Source organism: Hippopotamus amphibius, chromosome 1 (assembly GCF_030028045.1).
Source record: "Hippopotamus amphibius kiboko isolate mHipAmp2 chromosome 1, mHipAmp2.hap2, whole genome shotgun sequence".
NCBI classification, from domain to species: Eukaryota; Metazoa; Chordata; class Mammalia; order Artiodactyla; family Hippopotamidae; genus Hippopotamus; species Hippopotamus amphibius.
Window position 1 is genome coordinate 21,946,254 of NC_080186.1, and position 24,619 is coordinate 21,970,872.

Below are 24,619 nucleotides of genomic sequence, written 5' to 3' on the forward strand. Positions count from 1 at the left end.
TATAAGATGACAAGCCCTCCTGAGAGGAAGGAGGGGAAGCCAAGTAAGAGCCTGGCTCCTCGGTGGCATCATTGAGGTCATGAACGACACCTGGAACTGCCTGCCACCAGACTTATGTGAGAACATAGGCCCATTTGTTTACATGAGTTATTTCCCATGGCTGAAAACAGCTGACTTTAAAAAGGTCACTTCCTCCAGGAAACACTCCCTGGTTGCTAAGAACAGGATCGAAGGCCCCCTCCTCGGAGCAGAGGATGCATCGCGCTGTCAACCATCCACACGCACCAGAAGGATGAGGCTGGCAGCAGGGGCCCGTGGTGTTCACCATTTTATTCCTAAGCCCCAGCGTATCTGTTGAGTTTATAAGCATACCCGTAGCTGATTGCTGACACAACCTCCTCGAGGGCAAAGATAGGGCCTGGCCCTCATGAGCCTGCAAAAGACAGTTGAACTGTGACCACCGCATAACCTCCAAGGAAGGGATGGGTGTGTACACACACATCCCGGAGCGAAGTGGGTGGCACTCTTCGTGCTAGGAGACAGTGCAGCTGCTCCCTGACCAGACGCTCAGCATTACCTCACAACATTATCACTCCACAGGGTGATTAAACAGTTCCCTCTCTCTGCCTCAGTCAGGTTTCGGCTAGAACCCCACCCACCCACCCTCTGTGGTCTAATCATCCGCAGTGTGGACTCGCTCAGCTGAACCTGGAAGGACAGTAAGACACCCAAGCTACTGTCCCCTCCCGTAGAGAAGCAAGTCAAAGTTGCAGGATCTCTTGATACAAGACATTGTACCTTTGTGATTACTGGACATCTTTACTCATCTACACAACATTGCAAAAGTCTAGCTTCAAGTCACCCAGGTTCTCCTATCGTCATATTTTAGGTGCCACCTTCCTATTTTTCACGTTATGTCCCTCCCAAGGGCTGGTCCTGTCTCTCTCACAGCCAGCAGGACGCTAGAGTATACACCACAAGCAGGATGCTTCCATACATTATTTCATTTAATCCTCAAAATAATCAGTATTTTCATTTCACACAGAAATAATACTGGCAACACCCACGGAGCACTATGGCAGCCACCTTATATATGCGTGAGCTAATCCTCCCTAAAAGCCGCCAGTGATCTGTATTCCCATCTGCACATGAAGAAATTAAGGTTCAGCAAGTAAGTGGTCAGAAGCCAGGTCCATCCAACCCCAAAGTATTTTGCGGTTGGGCCAAGCCCAATAAGAGGCCCACCCGTAGATAATACCTGAGCAACAGTTCATCCATGGTTAGGGTATAAAAATTTATTACACATACAGAATATTACCACTGACAAATGCAGACAGGCTAGGACACAACGGTACTAGATGAAGGATGGCTAGGTCTTTGGAAAGTGAAAGGTCTGGCTGGCTTGGAGCCTCATGCCACGTGGACTGGCCCGTCAGACGGGAAAGCACATGCCACACACCACAGGACGTCAGGGCACCGAGTGACCGCTCTGTGTGTCCACTGCCTTCCTGCCTGATCTGGGGCTTTGAAGGATGCCATACCCAGAAGCAAGCAACTGAAGCGAAGGGGCTTCCTAAGGTGGCCCAGGCTTGTCTCTGAAGTCACGGCAACACCACTGTAAGCAATACGTTTAATTGGATGATTTCCACAAACTATACACGACGTTTCTAACCATCACAATTCAGTGAAGTACAAAACATTAAGTTACAGGCTGTGGGAAGAGAAGGCAGCACCAATGGTGGCACCTTCCAATCCCGGTTGGTCTAGGGGTAGGGGTGGGGAAAGGTTTCTTTTTAAACCGAGCCCCTCATTTCAATGTACAAAAGAATTACTCTGATCGATATTAAATTGTATTGAAAACAAAGTGGACTAAAAAGCAAAAACTACTCTATGTCGGGATGAAAATGGGAGGAAAGAATGAGTCCTTCAAAGCGGGAGGGGAGACAGTTGAGGGAAGGTTCTGTGGCCGTGACCCCAGGTGGTCACTCACGCTGCTCCATTTTTACTTTTGGTGGTCTCAGGAAGGTCCGGTTTTTCTTCTCTTTCTTCCCCTTCGTATTTGCTTGGAAGTTTCGCCAGCTGTCCACACGACCATCTCGACTTTCCTAAGCACACAGGAGGTGTGAGGTGAGAAATCCAGCTGGGGAGAGGAAGGGCCTGGGCCTGCTCTGCCATCCCCCTTGTGGCCCAGCCCGGCCCAGCCCACCCCTCTGCGATATCCAAGAGTCGAACAGAGCAGAGCTTTTCTCCCACTTCCATGCGCCCAGGAAAGGGTCACACCACCCCTAGAAGGCAGGATAAGCCACAGGCTGGAAAAGAGGATGAGATGAGTAACACTCATCACATGAGGCCATCGTTGTTGGGGACCTCTGGGCTGGACATTTAGGGCACGCTACTTCTAACCCTTACAAAAAGCTGCGGTGTGCTGTGCCACCAGCATTGCACAAACGAAGACACCAGGGCTCAGAGGCTGCATCTTTTTCTCAAAGCCGTCTGGCTAGCCAGCAGTACAGCTGCTCTTTCTTCTGCATCCTCCTTTTGCCTCTTAAAATCTGGATGGAGGTGCAAAGCCAGCACAATGCCTGGCCAGCTGTGCTGGGAGGACCACTGGGATCCCTCCCCCTTACCAAGACGCCTATTCATTTTCTCTCTCTGCATTCACACAGTGGGACAGAAACAAAGCCAGCATCACTGGTTAGCCAATCCCTACCCTGAGTCCTAAATGTTAGAGAAGACCAAGTGTTGCTCAATTCAGGAAACTGGCTGAGCCCCTGAAGGACAGAACCAGGATGTCAAAGAGGAATTAAGCCCTAAGTCTCTCTGCAGGCAGGACAGCAGGGTTACAAGAACCTCAGTTTCTACTCACAGACCTCTAAGAAGGGCTCTACTCCACATTTACCCCCTAAATTAAACGTGCAAACCACTGTTCTTGAGCCCACTTGGCAGGTGTGCCTATCACGCCCTTGCCAAGCTACAGAGCGTTGAGGCGGCTGGGCCAGGACTCAGTCCCCAAAGCCCCCACTCTTCCCCACACAGGCCATTTCCTTATCCGCCCCGGTCAGTCCTGGGAATGCCCAGGAATCAAGCGTCTATGCTGGGAAGTTTTCTTACTCTGGAATAAGAGTCCCTGGCCACTCTGGAAATTTACCTCAAAATTTTTCTGCCACTCCCTTTCTCGTTTGGCTTTTTCTTGGGCTTCAATCTCTTCTTCCCTTTGTCGCTTCCTAGGAGGAAAACCAGGCCATAGGACTTATAGGATACTTGGAGACTGTGTTAACCATACAAGTTAGTCATCTTCCCACAGAAGCAAGCGTATAAAGTAAATCAATTCCCTAGGGTTCTCCAAAGATAGCTGTCTGGAAAGGGCTCAAAGCACTTCACAGATGTCTCATTCTAAAACATGCAGGTGAGACCATGAGCAGGACTGTGGGGCAAGATACAGATACCCCTGCCACAGAGTTAGACAGACAAGGTCATCAAAGCCCAGCCAACACTAATTGGAGGTTCTGGACTCAGTCCCTGACGAAGCCATCTTGAGAACCCAGGCCACCTCACTTCAGTAGAGTGACCATTATAATAGCAGAGGTTCTTGTTCAAGAGGATCTCTAGACAAAACCCTATCCCAAAACAAGGCCATTTCACACAACCCCAACTAGCAAAAGCTAGTTATTGCTAAACACCAATCAACAATACAAAATACATAAACTAAATTAACCTTAAGATTTCTGGTGAGCAAGGGAAATCATACTTTGGGGCAATAAATATATTGTAAGTGACTACACTGTACAACACTACATACCCACCAAAGCTGCAGCCACTAGTCACACAAAAGACTCTGACCTCAATAACTGCCTACTTGACTCCAGGAAATCGGAAAGAAAACACACACTCTTGATTATAAACTCCCTAAGGACAGGCCTATGCAATATTTCCCAAAAGACAGGGAGAAGTCCTTACCCTGGTGATTCAAAAGTTTGGCTTTTTCAGGTAACTATTTTAGATAGTCTCTTAAATGATGTACTGTAACATAATTCCTTCATCAGGAAAATCCCCAAAGATCATCTTGGTTCATCTAAGTATTCAGACATGGCTTAAATGAATATACCTTTCATGCATCTCTTTGGCTTCTCTCTCTTTCCTTTTAATTTCCAGCTCAGCAAAGAGTTTCATGGTCTGTTTGTATACTGCCTGTTTGAACTACAAAAGAAAATCAAAAACAAAGCAAAGTAAATATTTTACCAGCAATTTGAATCAAATATTTTTAGGTGCAGCCCCGGACAAAAGCAGATTAGACCAGCAAGGAGAAGATTCTCCAGAAAGAACCACTTCTTGATGCTGGCTCTCTCCTGGGAGATAAGTAACGCATCCGCCTGTGAGCTTTTTCCACTTTCACCATCTGGATGATACAGGGGAGCCTTGCTCTGCTAAAAAGCACCAACAAGGAAAAAAATTCTACCCACTTATCACAATCATTGAAATTTTGGAGGGCCCTTTCCTCCAAAGAACTTCCAAAAATAACTTTCATTCTTTCTTTTCACACATATTTTATTAGTACTCGAAGCTAGGCACCAAGCAAGGTACTGGAGATAGGCAGGTGCTATCAAGCAGACTAGTCTCAGGAGGCTCCCAACTGTGGCAGAGCTCCTAGTTGTCGCCTATCCTCACCCCGTTATGTGTTCCCCCTTCTTGTACAATCCCTTATCTTAAAGCACATGGTCACCCAGCGCAAAAACCTGCATTTCCCAGGCTTCTCTGTAGCTAGGTGTGGCCATGTAACTTAAGTTTTAGCCAATAAGCTATAAGGAAAAGTGATGTAGCAACCTTCCAGAATGTTCTTAGAGGAAGCACACTTAACCCTTCCTGCCCTCTTCTTCTATCCTGCTGTGTGTACATGGGTGAGGTGATGACACATCCTGGACTGTGAGAATGGAAGCAACACACTTGTTGGTAGAGCCACAGAAAGGACACTGAGTCCTCGAATGACACACAGTCCAGCAGCCATCTTCCCACAGCAGAGAAAAAAAAAGTCACTGACTTGTTCAAACCACCGTCATCTGGGGTCTCAGTTGTATGCAGCAGAACTTATATTCTGACTCTTACATTGGCAGAAACCGATGACACAACGCTAGACAGAAAAAAAACTCTTATCTTTAACATTTTTCCCCCAAATATAAAGTACTTTAAATATACAAAGAAATACAAAAAATAACCCATCATGCAGATTTCATAGGATTTATATCCTAAAATCAGAGACAGTGGAGCAAAGAGTGATATATGGAGAAAAAGGAAAGTAAAGGAATCCCCAAATTACTGTCACTACTCTTTCATACTGTTACCTGCCAGGTACTATTCGATGAAAGCAACACTGATGTTTGTCCTAATAAGGAGAAACATCAAAGAGGTGAAGGAATCTGTAATGAATATTTCAATATTTTTAAAAGCTCTCGGACAAAAAATTTCTGGTGATTTAAATTTTTTATATTTTTCTGCTTTTTCCAAATTTTCTATCATTAGCATGTGTTCCTTTATAATCAGGAAAAAAAGACAACTAAAAAAAGTTAAGGCTCTTAACAACTTAGGAAGACCAAGGAATATTTCTAAGAGGGTCTTGAGAAAAGAGTAAAAAGAATAATTAAGGGCAAGGGAAAGTAGGGCTGAGGAGAAAAAAAACTAAAATACTGGAATGGAATAAATCCAAAACAACTGGCTAGTGGAAAAGATGGCCTAACAGTTCTCAAGCAGTGTTACCACACAGAAGAGGGGCCTACTCACTGTTAGTAAAATCACTGAGAGAAGAAATTGATAGGAAGTTTCCCTAGCAAGATAGCCCCTCCTCTATAAATCTTTTAAAATAAGCACGTGGATTAAGTTACTTATTGACCTAACTTGAGGCAAGATTAAGACGACTAAATTTTCAGGCTAGTGAGGCAACCAGACACAAATATATAAGTAGAACTTCTCTCTTAACCAGTCTCCACTGAAGGACCCACGGGATTAACCGATGCTCGCCATTTCTCTGGAAGCACATTATTACCTGGAGCACAACGGGTACCCGTGGCTGGTAGACAGCTGTTTACCAAGAGTCATTTGTGGTTGCTCCCAAAGCTATCTATCCCAGTTGCAATTACTACTGTACTTATGTGATTCAAACATCACAGAAATTGATGATGTGGTTATAAAAATAAATGCTTGTTGGTTCTTTTAAAACTAAGTGGGAACTTCCTAGGTGGCGCAGTGGTTAAGAATTTGCCTGCCAGTGTAGGGGACACGGGTTCAAGCCCTGCTCTGGGAAGATTCCACATGCTGCAGAGCAACTATGCCCGTGCGCCACAACTATTGAGCCTGTGCTCTAGAGCCCGTGAGCCACAACTATTGAGCCCATGTGCCGCAACTATTGAAGCCCTCGCACAGAGCCTGTGCTCCGCAACAAGAGAAGCCACCCACTACGAGTAGCCCCCGCTCGCATCAACTAGAAAAAGCCTGTGTGCAGCAATGAAGACCCAACACAGCCAATAAATAAATAAATTTATTTATTTATTTAAAAAAGAAAGAAGGAAAGAAAGAAACTCAGTGCAATGCTTTAGAAAGAGTCAAACATAAGCCCCTAAAAATAACTGCTGCTGAATTAGGTACAGGTCAGATATCTGGAAAAGACTGAACAAAACAATCTAGGATTCTGCTCTTGGTTTGCTTCACAGGTACCTAAGTTCTCAATGCTCTTCAAAAGAAATTAAAAGCAGAAACTATGGGCAATGTTTCATGTGTTTTATAAAATAAAGTCAACTGTGAACTCCAGCAAGCAGACACACTCTCAAAGGAAAGGCCATAGCCCTATGTCCAAAAAAAGGTGGATTTTTCAAAAAGTACAATGAATATACACTTTAATATTTTAAAGTTAAAATGTTTCTATAGCACATATGCCACATTCTTCAGGTTTCCCTCTCTTTAACCCACCAATCAATGAAACCATTCACACAAGATGAGGTGGCTTTTCCCATATTTAACTTACCAGCTCAGGATCATCCTCCTCCACATTTGTAGGCTTTCCTTCCTTCTTTAATTGCTTTTTTCGCTCTTTCACCTAAAAAGAATTTTTTTCCCATCAAAAAATGAGCACTCATACTTTGAGAATATCCACTAAGCTGCACACATGTGATACGTGCACTTTTCTACAGGTATAACAAGAAGTTTGCACTGAAAAAAGACGAGCCTCTCCCCACCCTTCCCCTCCAAAACAGCAATTCAATCAAAGAAAACTAGGAACCAGGGGGTCCTTTCTCTAACTGCATCTAAAATCCAGCACAAGGGGACCAGCAGGGAAGTTGTTCCCAACTTATCCGATCCTAGGCCAGATCCAAAGAGCCTTTGATACATTGAACAGATTATGCATTTATCTTTTGTGGCTTGTGGTTATGTGTTTATAGCAAAGAAAGTATATCTGTCAAGTTTTAAAGAAGCTACAGAATTTGCAGCATCAAATACGATTGTTTTCTGGCATTTCTACAACTGCATTCTGGATAATTTTCACTGTGAAACCTCCTGATACCAACAATGTTCACAGCACATTAACTGATGTTTTTTTATCACTTTGGCCATCATTGAGATTTCCCCCCACCCCCACCAAAAATAAATAAATATATCCATTCACATAAGAATGATACTACTCCATTAAATTACCATTCAGACCAACAAAAAGCCAAGTGCCTTCCAAGCTCACAAAGGCCCTACTGCCACCCGGTGGTCAGAAAGGCTCAGGGTGGCTCCTGTACAGGCAAAATACAGAGGAAGGGTAACTGTCACAATAATTCATGGACAAACTGTCAGGTTCTTTTCTGGCTTCTACCAGAATTTGGCCCTCAAATTCCAACACATGAGCAGCTAGACACAGTTATGGCAGTCTGTCTCTTCTTTTCACTCAGTTCCCTCCTCTAAATTGGACTCATTACTATTATTGGTTTTATAGTTGTTACAGATTCCAAAGCTCTTCAAAGAAAAGGTCACAACCATATTCACTCCCAATTGAAACTGCTCTTATAAAACAGCCTTTTTTACCTGCCCCGGCCAAGTAAAAAGTTAAAACAAAGACCTTTCTTACCTCAGGGAAGCTATCTTAACACCTCCCACCACTCAGATTCAGGCAATGCAAAAAAATAAAGCCAGCTACAACTGAATTTATTTCAACTGAGTCCTTCCCAACACTGTTACTAACACAGACATATACCTCCTATTTTTTAAAAAAATTTAGTCATATCCCCTTGCCAGCCTTTCTCAAGCCCATGTCTCAACCCTTTCACAGAGACAAGAATAAAAGTGCAGGGTCAGGCAACCCCATGGCGGCTCCCCTGTCCCACCCTCAGAACGGGGCACTGTGAGGAGAGGGCAAGAAAAGCCCTTTGTCCACAACACGGGACCGCTGGCGAAAGAGGTAGCAGCAGTGTCCTGGCCACTTATGCTGAGCTCTAGGAATGACCGCCAGCTTCAGGCCCACACCGTCCATGACCACCACAGCAAAGTGGAGGAGACCACAGCGGCAGTCAGGCCAGGCAGGCGTTGCTGCGTTACCGTTAACATTTACCCTCCTACAAGGAGCCCAAGGCTCACCAATACTTCCTGTAAACACAGCGGCACTATAAATACTTACGGTGTGTTCCACGTATTCTTTTCCTGCCTGAATTACATCCAGGGCCCTCTTCTTTTGTTCCTGATCCAGTAGCAACTTGTAAGCTTTGTCCACAGCTAATGCAAAACATTGAAATTAACTGTTTCTGCAAACACCCTCTCAAAGTCTGAACTATACTCAGGCAGTGTAAATGGACTTGTGCCATCTAAAAGCATTCCCTACTTTGTTAAATTATCTACTGTTGTTAAACTAATTTAAAAACATACAACTACAGCAATGACTTTCCTTGAGAGTCTTGGGGGGAAATTAAATATATGCTCAAGGCTAAATACACCACATCTAAATTTAATTCAGTGATCAAATTCTTCCAATTATTTTTCACGTTCAAAGGAAAAAAAGATCCTGTGCAGTAAGTCTTTGTTGGCACATAAAAGTTTTAACACGGCAAAGATAAGGTCTATTTCTAAACAGTAACATTCTGCTTTGAATGACAACTGTTCTACTGAAAAAAACCACAGCTTCTTCATGACCAGAAGACAAAACTATAACATTCTTTTCTTGATCCAGGACTAGGAACAGTTAGTCTCTAGCACCGATAATATGTTACTCAAGAGCAGGTAAATTTACAAATACCTTCAAAAGCCTTTTGTGCTCTGTCAGCATCATCTTGATTTTTGTCAGGATGCACCAATATGGATAACTATAATAAGAGAAAAGTTAGCTTTGTCAATAAGAGGAACATTTAGTAACTCTTCACCCGCACTGTGCCTCTTTACAACCAAAAACTCGAAGATATTAGGGCAAAAAAAATATCAGCCAGAAGCATTTTTTAAAAATTAATAAATATCATAAAATGCCCAGAAGTATTAGTCCTTAATAAAATTCAAGTACCAACAGGTAAACGCACAGGTGGAAAACATTTAGTTGAGAACAACTGCAAACCCAGAATTATGAAGATGTTGTGATAATCTGGGGGAGGGAAGGAAAGAACAAAAGGTACCAAGTTCCTTTTATGTTTCTTATACAGAGCACCAGAGGATTAAACAGGTCTGAGATATCATCTCTTTCCTAAAAGAACTTCTAATATAAAGCAGTGGCTCTCGGTTCTGGCTGCGGTTCAACCTTATGAAGATTTTTAGGAATACTGAGGTCTACTTTCCAGCCTGAGACCTTCTGAATCTGTCTCTGGCATCTGTGCTTTTTAAACCTCTACTAGACGGGGTTTCAGATGATAGTAAGGAGTTAGTGTTAATTTGTTAGGTGTGATGAGTAGTTATGCAAGAAAATGTCCTTTTTTTACTTTGGTGGGATAACTGCTTAAGTATTTAGGGGTGAAGTATCGTGGTGTCTGTAATTTGCTTTATAATTCAGCCAAAAATACATAGCTCATGAAGGGAACTGTTGCATATAGATGGTGAATATATGGGCTTTCATTGCTCTATTTTCTCTTTTTAAAATATAACTAAAATTTCTTATAACAAAAAAGTTAAAAAGCAAAAGCCTCCACAGGTGATCCTTTCAGACCCAAGGTTAAGAACCACTGACCTACCAACACCGACAGACAGAAACAATTTGAACAGAGGGACTGGCTCAGGGATGACAGCAAGTAGGGATCTAATGCTAAATCCAGCATTACTGGAGCCAGAATCCTGGGTTCCAGTTCCAACTTCAGTCACCTGCTAGCTGTGAGACCTTGAGCAATTAATCTATCTCCGCCTCAGTTCCTTCCTCTGTAAATGGGACAATACTACACTCCTATAGCTCACTGGGTTGTTGTAAGGATGAAATGAGATAATGCAAGTAAAGAACTGAGCATACTGTCTAACACACATTGACAACAGTTAGCATATAAAGAGGACATACTATAGGCCAAGATCTATTCTAAGTGCTTTATGTGTTACCTCATTCAAATCCTTACGATAACCCCAGGGGTAGTCACCATCGTTATGTGCATTTTACAAATGAGGTAACAGGGCACAGAAAAGTTGAAAGTAACTTGCCAGAGTTCACACTGCTTGTAAGAGGTACAGCCAAGACAGAGATTCAAGTCATACAGCTCCAGCAAGCACCCGCACTCTTAACTATTAGGTCCTATCAATGACTAAATAAGAACCCTTATTGAGTTCTTTGTATAGCTACATAAATAGTCTAAAAGTTTTTACTATGAATTTGAATGATTGCTTATTTAATTGGAAAAGACTGCTAATGCATTATATTAGAAAACTTGAAATTTTAGAAAAAGGGGGGGAAGCTGAATATAAATGCAGAGTAGAATTCAGGAAGAAAAAAGCTATAAAGTTATATAATGGAAATGACTGAGCAGGCAAGGATAAAAAACACCTTGGCTTAATAGTAGATCAGAAGATGATTATGAGTCAGCAATGTGGAGACAATGGCTGTATTGAAAAAGCAAGCATAACACTGGATATTAACAAGTCTGTCATGCAGGAGCTGAGAATTACATTCAGCACTGGTCAGGCCCTATTAAAATATGAAGTATATAAAAGACATAAGCTGAGGAAAGTTGGGAAAAAAAAGACATGAAATATACAGAAAATCCAATTTACAAAGACATTACAGGGAGTATGATTATTCAACTCATAGAAGAAAAGGCTGGGGGATACTCAGCTGTCAAAACAGGAAGGGTATTTTAAATGGCTACTACAAACCTCTGCAGCTTGAGTTATTAAATATTAGAATAGGCAAGAATCAGAGGTTGTGGATCTCCTTTCCTAGAGGACTTCCTGAAAGCACTCTTTATTTTAAACCAGGTATTTTTTGAGTATTCACATAGGTTTGCAAAAGTTAAAATTATTGAGGAATGTAAAAATAAAACACTGTTATGAATCATTTAACATGTTCTCTCCTAGAAGACAGGGGATTTGGTAAGTATGACACCATGTAAGCTCTATTACTCTACCTTGTACTTCTCTCTTTTAATTAAGGGATGGAGATTTGGATGTAAATCCAATTCTATTTGGATGTAAAATTCATCCTATTCACAGGCAAGCTATGGTCACTAAATTATTTAAGATTTTTATGTCACTAAGCTTTGTTTAAGAGTTAGATACCCTTAAAAAACCAAACAGGCAAAGAAAAAACATTAAATTTTGGCCCTAAAGTCATAATAGCAAGTCCTAAGAGAATCACGTACTCAATACATTTTTAAAAGGTTCAAACTCCACCTATTACAGGAATATAGTACCATACCTGCCGAAACCTCTTTTTTATTTCTTCATCTGTCACTTCAGGATCTATCTGAAGAACCTGGAAGAATCAAAATCAATACTGTAAAAGAGATTAAAAGAATTTATAGATTTAAGAGGTGCCCCAAAATTATACATCTTATAATCAGCATTTAGAACAGCACTCAGCATTCTGGAACAGTGCCTGGCACACAGTTCTAAAAAATGTTTAAGAGATATGCATGAGTAAACCAATAACAGAATAGTAGCTATAGTGTTTTAGGGTTCTCAATTAATTCAGTGGTTATTTTCACTCCATCAGAAAAATAATAAATTACCCTACACCCAGGGACACGTTTCCAGACCATGAGAAAAAAGTTGCCTTTCTCCTTCATTCATCAAGAAAAGTACCCAGGGGACGTCCCTGGTGGCACAGTGGTTAAGAATCCACCTGCCAATGCAGGGGACACGGGTTCAGTCCCTGGTCTGGGAAGATCCCACATGCCGAGGAGCAACCAAGCCTGTGTACCACAACTACTGAGCCTGCACTCCAGAGCCCTCGAGCCACAACTACTGAGCCCATGTGCTGCAACTACTGAAGCCCATGCGCCTAGAGCCCATGCTCTGCAACAAGAGAAGCCATCACCCTGAAAAGCCTGCGCACAACAATGAGTAGCCCTTGCTCACTACAACTAGAGAAAGCCTGTGCGCAGCAACGAAGACCCAACGCAGCCAATAAATAAATAAACTGATATTAAAAAAAAGAAGAAAGAAAAGTACCCACCCTCCACTTACCTTTGCAAATGTAGAGAAAGTACAGCAACTCAACATAGAAATAATTAGGCTGGCTAGCTGATTTTTTTTTTTTAAATGAGAGAACTGTTGATCTTCAAATAAAGCCCCCACCCCCCGCAGCCCCCATCATGGCTACCTGATTTTCATCTCAGTCCAGAAATGCCCACTTGACTCCACGTTATAATTTACATGGCTCAATGGCTCTCAACCCAGAGTGGAAATCTAAGAGCAACGCCTGGGACTCACTCTAGGAAAGTCCGATTCCAGCTCAGTAGAACTGGGGTACGGGCAAATGGCAGGAAAATCTGTATATTGTGAGCAACACTGTTTCAAAAAGAAATTTTATCATTCTTCTCCAATACTGGGTATCCTGATGTTGACATTCCTCATCAAGGATTCTGATCTCATCACCACAAACACACACATTCATTCAAACATTTACATAGCAACTACTACCTACTGAACATGCTGCTATACACTAGAAATGCAAAGATAAATACACAGGGGAAACATTTTTTTTAATTACCATATAATAAGAGTTTTTAAAAGAAGTGTTTATTATAAGATATACAATTAAACCAGATGATTTCATAGTGTAGTACATGGATTCAACACAGCACCTATTATTTATTTACTTAGTATTTGAGGCATGAGGAAGGTGCTGAAGGGCGGAGGGTAAGAAGGTCTGTTAGAAATTCAGAAGAGCAGGCCCGACTTCAGTGTGACTGAATCAGAATCAACATTTCAACAAGAGCGCCAGGTGATCTGAATCATATTACAGTCTGAGATGCACTGGTAAGGAATGATGACAGAGGTCAGAAGTAAATGCATCTGAAGTTAACAGAACTGACGATCAGTTATTAAAGGGGGCAAAGAGGGAAAAAAAAAGAGAGAAAAGAAACCTTGAAATGAAAAATACATACCAGAGAAGTTAAAACTAAAAAGTAATCTGCCAAACTTAGTCAGATGCTTACAGGGTCTTAGAAAAACTTAGCAAGTAATGTCAAGATTTATAGTAAGCTTTCAAAACATTCAAACAGCCCGCCTACAGCAGCAGATTTACTGGTAGACAATGAAGCTAAATCACCCCTGAATTCAGTAGATTTGGAAGGTTACTACAAGAGCATCTCCATTCTCAAATGCCAGGCATACAACTGGGGGTGAGGGAAAAGGAAGAAGAACTTTAAAACAAAGACTTTTCAAGACCGAGTGCACCCCCTCTCATAGCTTCCCAAGGGAGAAAGGAATTGCGGGAAAAGTCACTCAAAAGGAAAAATGCAGCCATGTAAGACTTACAGACAAAGGGAGGTAACTGTACATACCCAAATATTCAGAGGAGAACCTTACCTTTCTTTGGTTCCGGGGAAAAGGAATGTATTGGAGCAAACCAAAGTCCAGCAAACCCAACAAGGTGTTCAAAATGAATGTGAAAGGATGGAAATCATCCCACCTTCACACAAAAAAAAGCCTCAATAAAACTATAGCCTAGAACTAATCATGCCAAATGTAATTCACAAACTTTGACTGGTTCCCAGGTTAAAAAATAAAATAGCTATAATTGAGATTTTTTTAGGACAGTTGGAGTCATTTGAGTGTGGACTCTGTGCCAGATGATGCTACTGAATTGCAGTCAAGTGGTTTTTGCTAAGTGTGGTAATGGCGCTGTGGTTTTGTGGAAATGTGTTCTTGTTTTGAGGAGATGCATGCTAAAGTACTTACGAAGCATCAATGTCTGCAGCTTACTTTCAGGTGATCTGGCAAAAATGAAGAGGGTATGTGTAAACATACACACACATACACATCAAAAACTACTCTTCCAAGGGTCACATATGTGCACTGATCACTGGCAAAATATATTCACTGAGTGCCTTCTAAGCTAGCTAATCCAACTAGCTTTCTATCTTTAAGAGCTGGAGGTGCCATATGTGGCCATGAAACACAGTGAAGACAATGGGCCTATACCTGTGGCCCAAGCCTCTTCGAAGCCAGTTTTGTACATTCAGTACAATCTTATGGAGTGCCTGGGATTGCTAGATACTGTGCTCACTACTGTCCTCGTGGAATTTAAGGTCCATAAGGGAAGGAACAGGCAAGTCACAAGTAATTCTTACCAAAATGATAAATACCATGTCACCAACATGGCTCTAAGGAAGCACACAGGTCTGTTCAGATTCTTGGAAGATTTTTCTGAACTCCTACTGTGTCTCAGGCTTTGGGGATGCTACGAAGAAAAATCCGCAGTCTTGGACCTCAGAGAGTTAATAAATCATCACACAGAAACAAAAATGCTTGGCTGTGGCATTTATATAAGTTCCTGAACTCAAATAAACCTCAACAGTCTCCTTTAGGATCTTCTGCTTGAAAGGGGAATCCAGTCTTAGGTCACACCTGAACTCTGACCTGTTAATAATGTGCAAGTTGCATAGTTCTATGAGATAAATACCTTTCTTTCCAACGTGCTAAACAAGATAAACAGAAAACAAAGTCTGTGGTGCTGGGGCTTTAAAGTTAAATAGAAAAAAGGAACATGAAAAAGGCAGGACTGAGCAGGAGCACAGGTTCATCTAAGCTTATGGAAGGAAGTGGGGGAGGGCCCTTAACCTAAGAACATTGTAGAATGCATAAGAAAGATGTTTGCATAATGGCTGAAGGTTAGAAATGTATCCAAATAGTGTAGTGATGGCGGGGAACAGAAAAAAAGTGCCCCCTGGATTAGGATTCCTGTAATAAGACCCCTCAGAGCCCCTTTTCTACCTGCTGCTCAGTAAGATGCTATATAGGACGACTACTCACATTTCAATTTATAGCTGAGAGGACAGCTATTACTGCATCACTTCTCCTTATTAGGAAGAAACCAATCTGCTTACCTCTGGAGAAAAGTCTGATTCATTTAGATGTCTCAACAGTTGTTGCATGAAAAACTAGACGTTCTGATTTCCTAAATTGCTAGGAACACCTAACCCTGACTTAGAGTCAAAAAGCAATTTTATAAGAAGACAACTGGGAGGAGGAGGGGGATAAATTAGGAGTTTGGGGATTAACAGATATACACTACCATATATAAAACAGATAAGCAACAAGGACCTACTATATAGCACAGGGAACTATATTCAATATCTTGTAATAACCTATAATGGAAAAGAATCTGAAAAAGAATATATATATACACATACACACATAGCATAACTGAATCACTCTGCTGTATACCTGAAACTAGCATAACATTGTATATCAACTATACTTCAATTAAAAAAAAAAAGTAACACCCATCCTATAAAGTGGCCAGCGTATTTGTATGAAAGAGAAAAGACAAAAGTTCTAATGGACAGTCATGGAGTCCTGCTCACTCAAACACAATCTTGCACCTCCCCAAGTCTTTCCACATTCAAACACATTTCCAGGGAATTCCCTGGTGGTCCAGTGGTTAGGACTCCGAACTCTCACTGCCAAGGGCCCGGGTTCCATCCCTGGTCAGGGAACTAAGACCTCACATGCCATGAGGCAAAAAATAAATAAATAAAATAAATAAAATTAAAAAACAAACACACTTCCTATAATCAGGACAGGAGTTATGGGGCAGTGAGTTCCACTTCCAGAACATTAACTGGTAGGACCATAAAATCCCACCATTCATACTGGTCCCAACAATCTGTTCCTCTTCATCAATCAGATCTCCACAGGAAACACTAATTATCTTAACAAATAAACGGGTAAGTTATATGATCATGTGTCCCCTGCTCACAGTACATACTATCTCAATTTAAAAATCTGACTAAATAGAAAGGACATACCATCAAATTCTTTATCACCTTTCAAACATATTATCTCCCCCTATGCCCTCCCCAAAATCATAACTAAATACTCTTTAAGCTTTTCATCTTCCTCTTCCCTTTCAAATATGTTAGGTGGGACCAGGCGAAGTAGACATCTGCTTTGGGTGGGGAATCAAGATGGCCCAGAGCAGAGTGTCAGAGCCCATCTAAGACAAAGAAGACAGCAACCACATGAGAAGTGTCGGCTAGTCATGTGGTGCTGCAGCCCAAACAGAGTGAGAAGAGCAACCTCAGAAGGGTAACTTGACATAAAGTGCCAAAGTGGGTTGAGGAAGGCATCTCCATGGACAGGTGGCCTGCCATAGGATGTTGGAACCTAAGCAGGGTGAGACTGCCAACATGGGAGGGCTCAGGGTACAGCAGCCCAAGCTAAGACATCTCCACAAAGCCCAAGCCTAGCACAGGGTGCGGAAGCCTGAGCATGGTGAGGTAGGTGCCCATGTAGGAGAGCATCCAATGCAACAGGGCAGCCCAAACTGAGCTGTAGGAGCCCAAGTATAACTGGCACAGAGAGCTGGAACATGAGCAGAGTGAAGAGGACCTTCATGCAGGGGGGGTGACCTGGAGTGCGGAGTCAGAATCCAATAAAGATGGGGAGGGTGCTCCCAGAGGAAGGTAGCCTGACACAGGGTGCCAAAGCCAGAGGGTAGGAAGCACGCCTGCTTGGTGGGGAGGATGCTGGAGCCCAAGAGGGATGAAGAGAGCTCCCAGGGGTGGAGGGCAGGCCCAGGGAGGCAGAGCCAGGTGAGAAACATACCCACACCGAGGGTGACCTGGCATCGGAGTTTAGAGTTCAGGTGTGGAGAGAAGGGTTTTTGCACAGTGAGGCAACCTGGTGTTGATGTCAGAATGAAGCGGGGTGAAGAGGTCATTCACATGAGGGAAGGAATGGCAATGGGAGATCAGATTCATACAGGAGGATCAGTTAGTAAATATATATATTAAAGATAGCAGGAGCCAGATTTCTCACTATCAGAGAAGAGAACTGTGAACATGGAAAGAAAAACAACCCTAGAATAAACCCTGTGGTGTTGGGTTGAACTTTTATGTAATATGTGTACACACACACACACATACATGGACACACTCCTTAGCCCTATCTACCAATAAGGTCTGGGATTAGTGACATCCCAATGACAATGGTACACCTAGCACCCAAATCTTGATTTCTAAATATCATTCTTCGTTAAAAGGAATCAGAGCTCCTCAAAAAAAAAAAATGGTTAATTCCAGGCTGGGTCAGGAAAAGTACAAGAATGCCTAGTAAATCAAAGAATGATGAAGACATATCAAAAAGACAGGAAAGGCTTAAAAGTAACCTACTGGTCAAATTGCATCATCTCCTGAGAGATGCCTTCTCTGACAACAGTTTACGAAGTTTTATCCTACATCACTCTTTGGATTTTCTTCACAATACTTATCACCACCTGGAGTAATGCTGTTCATTTATTTTTTACCTGCTTTTGGTCTACTGCCAACCATAGCAATGTCAAGACCATGAAAGCAGGAAACTGACACCCCTTGTTCATTTTTGCTTCTCAAACCTGAGGATAAGCTTGGTGCACCAACAGAGCTTGATAAAATATCTGTTGAATCATTTAACAAATTTCACCCAGCATCTAATCTGTAGAGATTATCAAAATCCTCATAGGCCACTATAAATATAATGTGGTTATTATTATAAAGAAAAGACATACTGGAGGATTCAATGGCTGGTATTTTGATCTAATTCTTTTTGATTATCATCCTAATCTTGGATCATGTAAACGATGATAACATTATACCCATCAGGATACTTTGCAAGAAAAAAAAATTCAGAACTATAGCTGCTCTGAACTCAACGTATCTACAGTACAATTAAATGATACAACAGCAGAGTTCAGTTTTCATATAGAGGGATGTTTTGATGTTCAATTTTAGCTTTAGATTAATAGCAGTATTAGATTACATTCTTGGGTCATTAGAAGGATGGGTTCACTATTTTTAAATTAAAAAAAAAGTTCACTGGTGGAAGCTGGATAGTAATGCCTATTTATGAGATTTAGCAAGATTTAATATTACTTTTCATGTAAAATTTATTTGAAAATATAATTGCGAACAGGGAATGTATGAATTTCTTTGAAATAAGAGCAAATAACAAAACTGTTCTTTAGCTTCATATTGTGGATAATTAAAAGAATATACAGTGGTCCCTTAGCCCTTGGTTGTGCGGGATTGTTTCCAGGATCCCACACCCCTGCGGATACCAAAATCTGCAGATATTCAAGTTCTCAAAGTCCTTAGATATAGAGGGCTGACTGTATTTCAAAATACAAATGCATTGTTTTGAGAGACTGGAACTTTTTTTTGAAGGATCTTATTTGTGATATGTTGTCATAGGGGACTTGTTTTTTTAATGTAACTACACTTATTAGACAAGGAAGTTAGTTTTATTCTATATATACTATTTTTTCTATTTCATATGAGAAGAATACAGAAGTACTGATGAATTAAGCTGAGTATATAAAAGAAAGTTCCAGGAACTTTTCAAAATTTCCTTTCTGGAATTTCTGAGTGCCTATTTATTACTGGTGGAGTAAAGAAAGAACTGTTTTCAGGCGTTTAAAAAAAAAAAAAGTAACCTACTGGTCAAATTTGGAATATTTGAGCATCAAAATAAGTAATATCGAATTATAACTCATTGAATAAAATAGGAAACCCCGAGTCTATACAGTACTGACAAATGAATACACTGAAACTTTGATAAGAACAGTATATTCACACATTGTCAAAGTACCTCCTCATAAAATACTTATCAATTACAAAGGGGAAAAAAGTTAACTTCATGAACAAATCTAGCAGGCACCTCTTTAAGTGATCAAGTAATATTATTAGTAATGGGATAAATCAAAATCATGTACCACTTTACACATTACAAAGAGAAGAATGCAGTATTGCTTCTGTGCTATTCCTGTCAACATTGTATAAACTGAATCTAATGTGAAGAAACAAACTCAGATTGAGTAAGATGATACAAAATAACGGGCCTGTAATCTTCAGAAATGCCAAGGTCATGAAAGTCAAAGAAAGACTGAGGAACTATTTCAGACTGAAGGAGACCAATGAGACATAACTAAATGTAACAGGAGATTCTGGACTGGATCCTTTTGCTATAAAGGAAATCATTGAAACAATCAGCTAATTTGAATGGGGTCTGAGGATCATACAGCAACAATATCAATGTTTATTTCCTGGTTTTGACGGTTACACTGTGGTTCAGTAGGAGAATGTCATCTGTTGGAAAATATAGGAAAGTATTTCAGGGAGATGGGGTGTCACATTGACAATTTACTTGCAACCTTTCTACAAATCTGAGAATGTTTTAAAATGAAAAAAATTCTTGAAAAACAGAAACAATTGATGAATCTTGAAAATACTATACTAAGTGAAATAAGCCAGACATAAAAACAGACAAATATTGTATGATTCCATTTATATGAGGCACCTAAAACAGGCATTCATAAACAAAAAGCAAAAAGCAGAACAGCGGTTACCAGTGATTGAGGGTAGAAAGACTGGGGAGTTATTGTTTTACGGGTTTGAAGTTTCAGTTTGAAATTATGAAAAACTTCTAGAAATGGACAGTGTTGATGGTTGTATAACACTGTGAATGTACTTAATGCCACTTAACTGTATGCCTAAAGATGATTAAAATGGCTAATTTTATGTTATGTATGTTTTACCACAATCAAAAAAAAGTGGAGGGCTTCCTAGGTGGCGCAGTGGTTAAGAATCCGCTTGCCAATGCAGGGGACACAGGTTCGATCCCTGCTCCAGGAAGATCCCACATGCCACGGAGCAACTAAGCCCGTGTGCCAAAAAAAAAAAAAAAAAAAAAAAAGTGGAGAAAAATTTTTTATAAGTGCTCAATAAGTTTTTATAAGATGTAACAACATTCGTTTCAAAATTATTCAAAATTGTGACAATTAGAAACTAGTTTAGTTACCCTACAATAAAGGAATTGTTGAAACAACTGAGACTTTAAAAAAGTATATAAAAATAGTTTACATAACAATATAGCGTTTAAAATAGCATTAAGCATATGACCCTCCTTGTTTCTAAATAAAACTAAAATAAAACAGTTTGAGTATAAACAGGTGTTTTCTTAGGTGGGATTATATGTGATTATTCTTGCTTTTCTTATATTTCTAATTTTTATTAGAAACATGATTTACTTTTTTTTTTTCATGATTTACTTTTACAATCAGGAAACCTTTAAAGTTATAAAACTAAGGAAGCCCAAAAGTACATTTGCTTGTCTATAATCTTGTGATCATTTTTGATTGTTAGGTTTTTTATCATGGTAAAGCAGAAAAAGTTTTAACAAATTAAATCAAAGACCCTAAATTTGCCTAGACTAGCTATTTCTTCACATTTGAAAATAAATCCATATATATTTGGGTTACTAAAAGATGAGCGCAAGCTCTGCTCACGATAAAACCACCCAAGTTCAATTCCAACTATGCATAGTACAAATTAGGTGTGCGTTTCAACGTAAGTCTGCTTGCAGCTACGTAAAGCTCCCTATCACAGGCCATAGCAATATCAGACAGCTCACCTCAAATGGGTTCAAATTGAAGTAGGAGGAACCAGGACGAGTCAATCTTTCAATCTGATTTTTAGATGTTAGAACTGAATCTCTCTTCTCTATTTGTTTCACCTAAAATAAAGGGGATAAAAACCTCATTAGCAAAGCTCAATAATGAATTTTGAATCATTATCTTAACAAGTTACTCACTGACACGTTCAGCAAACATTTATTTGCGTGTGTACACATTCAAGGCATTTTGCTAAACAAACACTGAGGAATAATCACAACAGCTACCATTTACTGAATTTTAATATAATGTAAAAACTTTACGGGTGTTTATTCCTCTCAATCCTATACGGCAGGTACCACTACTATCCCCATTTCGCAGATAAGAAAACTGAGAGGTTAATTGACTTGTAACCACCCAACTTGTAAACCAGATTTCTTTCCAATCACCCAATTTATAAACCAGAATTTTAACCCCAACAGTTTGACTCCAGAGCAGGCAGCAAGAAGGTTCAAAAATAAATAAGTCACAGCCACTACCTTCAAAGAGCTTCCCCTCTGATGATGGGGGAAAGATGTACTTGTGAATATTCATACTTAATTTACAACTTCTTAAGAGAAGAAAAGTACAATTACACTGAAATATACACTAAAAGCAGCACTAAAAAAGTATGTGGGAGGGAGCAAATAACTCTGCCTAACTCTAATAGTTAGAAAAATCTCTGACCTGAACACAATGCTAAGGCAAACAAGCAACAGGTAGTCCCAGGAAAATATCCTTGGTGCCACTGTCAGAAATGAACTTTTAGTTGGAACGAATCTCTGGATCCTTATTTCTATGGCCAAAATGGATTTGGAAACGATTTTGGTAACATAAAAAGCTAATCCTTCTCAGCTTCTTCCCTCTTCACTCTTTTGTAAAATAGCATGCCACTCCCCCTGCCCATACTGTCTTTTTTCCAGACTCATTTTTCCTCATAGAACTTACCACTACCTGACACGGTATTGTACATATGTTCATTGCTTATCCTTCTCTATAGAATGAAAGCTCTATGAAGACAGGATTTTTCTCTCTGTTGTTCACTACCTTTTCTCGAGGACCTAAACAGTAAACTAGACCATATCAGGTGCTCAATAAATTTTAGTTAATGATGATTAAAAGGTCCTCCTTTAGGCACTTTCTCTCATTACATTAAACAAACTAGGATTGCTTTTTCTTCTTTTAACTAAGAAAGAGTAATTAAAACAAGTTCCCCTATAATTGCTGAGTACTCCTTAGAAGCCAGTAAATTGGTATCAGCGCATTAACACTTTCAAGTGAATTAGACTTTTTAAAAGGGCAGACTATAAACGGACAAACCAATTTGTTTATTTACTTATTTACTTTATTTAGGTTGGGTCTCAGTTGCGGCACACGGGATGTCTGTTGCTGAGTGCGGGATTTTTAGTTGCGGCGGGCGGGTTCTTAGTTGCAGCATGCGTGATCTAGTTCCCTGACCAGCGATCAAACCCAGGCACCCTGTATTGGGAGCGCAGTCTTAACCACTGGACCACCAGGGAAGTCCCAGACTAATTTGTTTTTAAACTTACTATTTTGAAGAAACTACTATGTAACAAGCACTGTTACAATTACCAGAGATAAAAGATGAATGTGACATGGTGCTTAACTCTGAGTACCTCACAGCCAGGTGGGGAGCAACTCCATTCCTCAAATCCATGCCAAGCTAAAGGGGTCCACTTTCAGCCTTGTTTTAACTCTTACAAAGACGCTTCTGCTTTATATTTCATGACACTTTCTTATACATTAAACCCCTTAACACTCATTAAAACTCGTGTTTTAATATTAACTTTTGTTCTACAAACGTGGAAATTTAGGATTGCAAAATCAATGGCTTGAAAGAATTCTGTCAAAGTCATGTTAACTGCCTGGCGCGAGTCCAATCCGAGGTACTCTGACTCCAAAAGCCATCCTTTTCTTTTCATTATTCGCTCATTCATTTATTCATTCACCCATTTATTCATTCATCATTTACTCAATAATATTTACTGAATAACTACTACATACTACGCGCTGGAGATGCGACAGTAAACGAGGCTCACACCAAACTTACTCGCATCCTAACATGATACCAAGCTGTTATCTGCTCCAAGACCCAAAACAAATTATTTCACCTCCCTAAACCTCAGGTTTGTCATCTGTAAAATGGAGATAGTGCCTACATGGCACAGTGCCTAGCGTTCGCTAATGGCAAAAATAACTACTACTAAAACTCACTAAAGAGAGCTAAAAGTAGAGCGTGTTTCCGTTTAGAAAAACAACGGGGGCAAAGCCGGTTAGGTCGCCCCCAGGCAGGCCCAGCCTCCCAGTCGTTGCCAGCCCCCGACTATGCGGACTTGGGGAACTCTGCGCGCGCCCAAGCACTTCGCTGGCCACGATCGCCGCCTCCCCACAGACGCCGGACCCCCGCCCCTTTTTCGTCTTCCAGGGGATCTCCCAGCAATGTATCAGGAGGAGACGCACACACCCCCCCCAGCCCCCCACCGCCCCAAAGGCCAGACAGGAGGCGCCGCGCAACGGCCCAGGGCAGGCGGACCACTGCCTTCGCCCCTGGGAGCGTAGCCCCGGTGGGGTCGCCCCCAGTGCTGCCAATCCTCACTCCGTGTTCACCTCACTGTAGAAGGTCATAAATGCTTCCTCCGTGCTGCCTCCGCCACCCGAAGCCCCGCTCTCTCCTGGAGCCGCCATTTCCCCGGCCCAGCCACCACGTGACTCTTCTGCGCAAGCGCTACCTCACGTGATCCTTACGGGCCCGCCCCTCTATCCCCGCCCCCTCCTTGAGACTTTTAAAGGGCTCGCAGCCCAGCCAGACACCTCTAATCTAAGTAAGCTGTTTTTAAAGTTGAGGTTAAATACACATGACAGACGATTGACCATTTTACAGTGAACGATTCAGTGGCCTTTAGTACATTCACAGTGTCGGGCAACCACAACTCTAGTTCCAAAAGTTACATGGCCCCAAAAGGACACCTGGAACCTAATAAGCATTTCCTCCCCATACTTCCCAACAGCCCACAACAACCAATCTGTGTTTTGTCTCTATGGGCTTATTTACTCTAGACATTTCATATAAATGCAGTCATACAACAGGTGACATTTTGTGTCTGATTTCTTTCACTTAGCATAACGTTTTCCAGGTTCATTCAAGGCATAGCCTACATCATTACTTCATTACTTTTTATGGCTGAATAGTATTCCATCATATGTGTATACAACAATTTGTTTATTCATTCATCACTTGATGGACATTTGGGTTGTTTCCACCTTTTGGCTTTTGTAAAATGGTGCTGCTATGAACGTGTGTGAGTACCATACCAGTTTTCTATCTAGGGGGTATATACCTAGAAATAAAATTGCTGAGTCATATGGTAATTCTATATTTAACCTTTTGAGCAACTTGCCAAGCTGTTTTCCACAGCAGCTGAACCATTTTACATTCCCACCAGCAATATAGAAGGTTTACAGTTTCTCCACATCATCACCAATGATTGTTATTTTCCATTGTTTTTTAAATTACAGCCATCCCAGTACCTAGGTGGATCTTTTACACAA

General features: G+C 41.0%; 1 protein-coding gene across 2 annotated transcripts; it reads right to left on the reverse strand.

The window, feature by feature from the left end:
- Positions 1 to 1,280: 1,280 nt before the first annotated feature.
- On the reverse strand, positions 1,281 to 23,791 carry DNAJC8 (DnaJ heat shock protein family (Hsp40) member C8). Of its 2 annotated transcripts, XM_057702244.1 has the most exons (9): positions 23,678 to 23,791; positions 21,031 to 21,132; positions 11,831 to 11,887; positions 9,254 to 9,320; positions 8,642 to 8,736; positions 7,010 to 7,081; positions 4,106 to 4,197; positions 3,149 to 3,224; positions 1,281 to 2,105 (listed from the first exon to the last, which is right to left on the reverse strand). In XM_057702244.1, the coding sequence occupies exons 1-9, from the start codon at positions 23,753 to 23,755 to the stop codon at positions 1,983 to 1,985; spliced, it is 762 nt and encodes a 253-aa protein (XP_057558227.1). In that variant the 5' UTR covers positions 23,756 to 23,791; the 3' UTR covers positions 1,281 to 1,982. The 2 variants fall into 2 exon arrangements, with proteins under 2 accessions (XP_057558227.1, XP_057558236.1); XM_057702253.1 differs by lacking the exon at positions 3,149 to 3,224.
- Between the last annotated feature and the right edge of the window lie 828 nt (positions 23,792 to 24,619).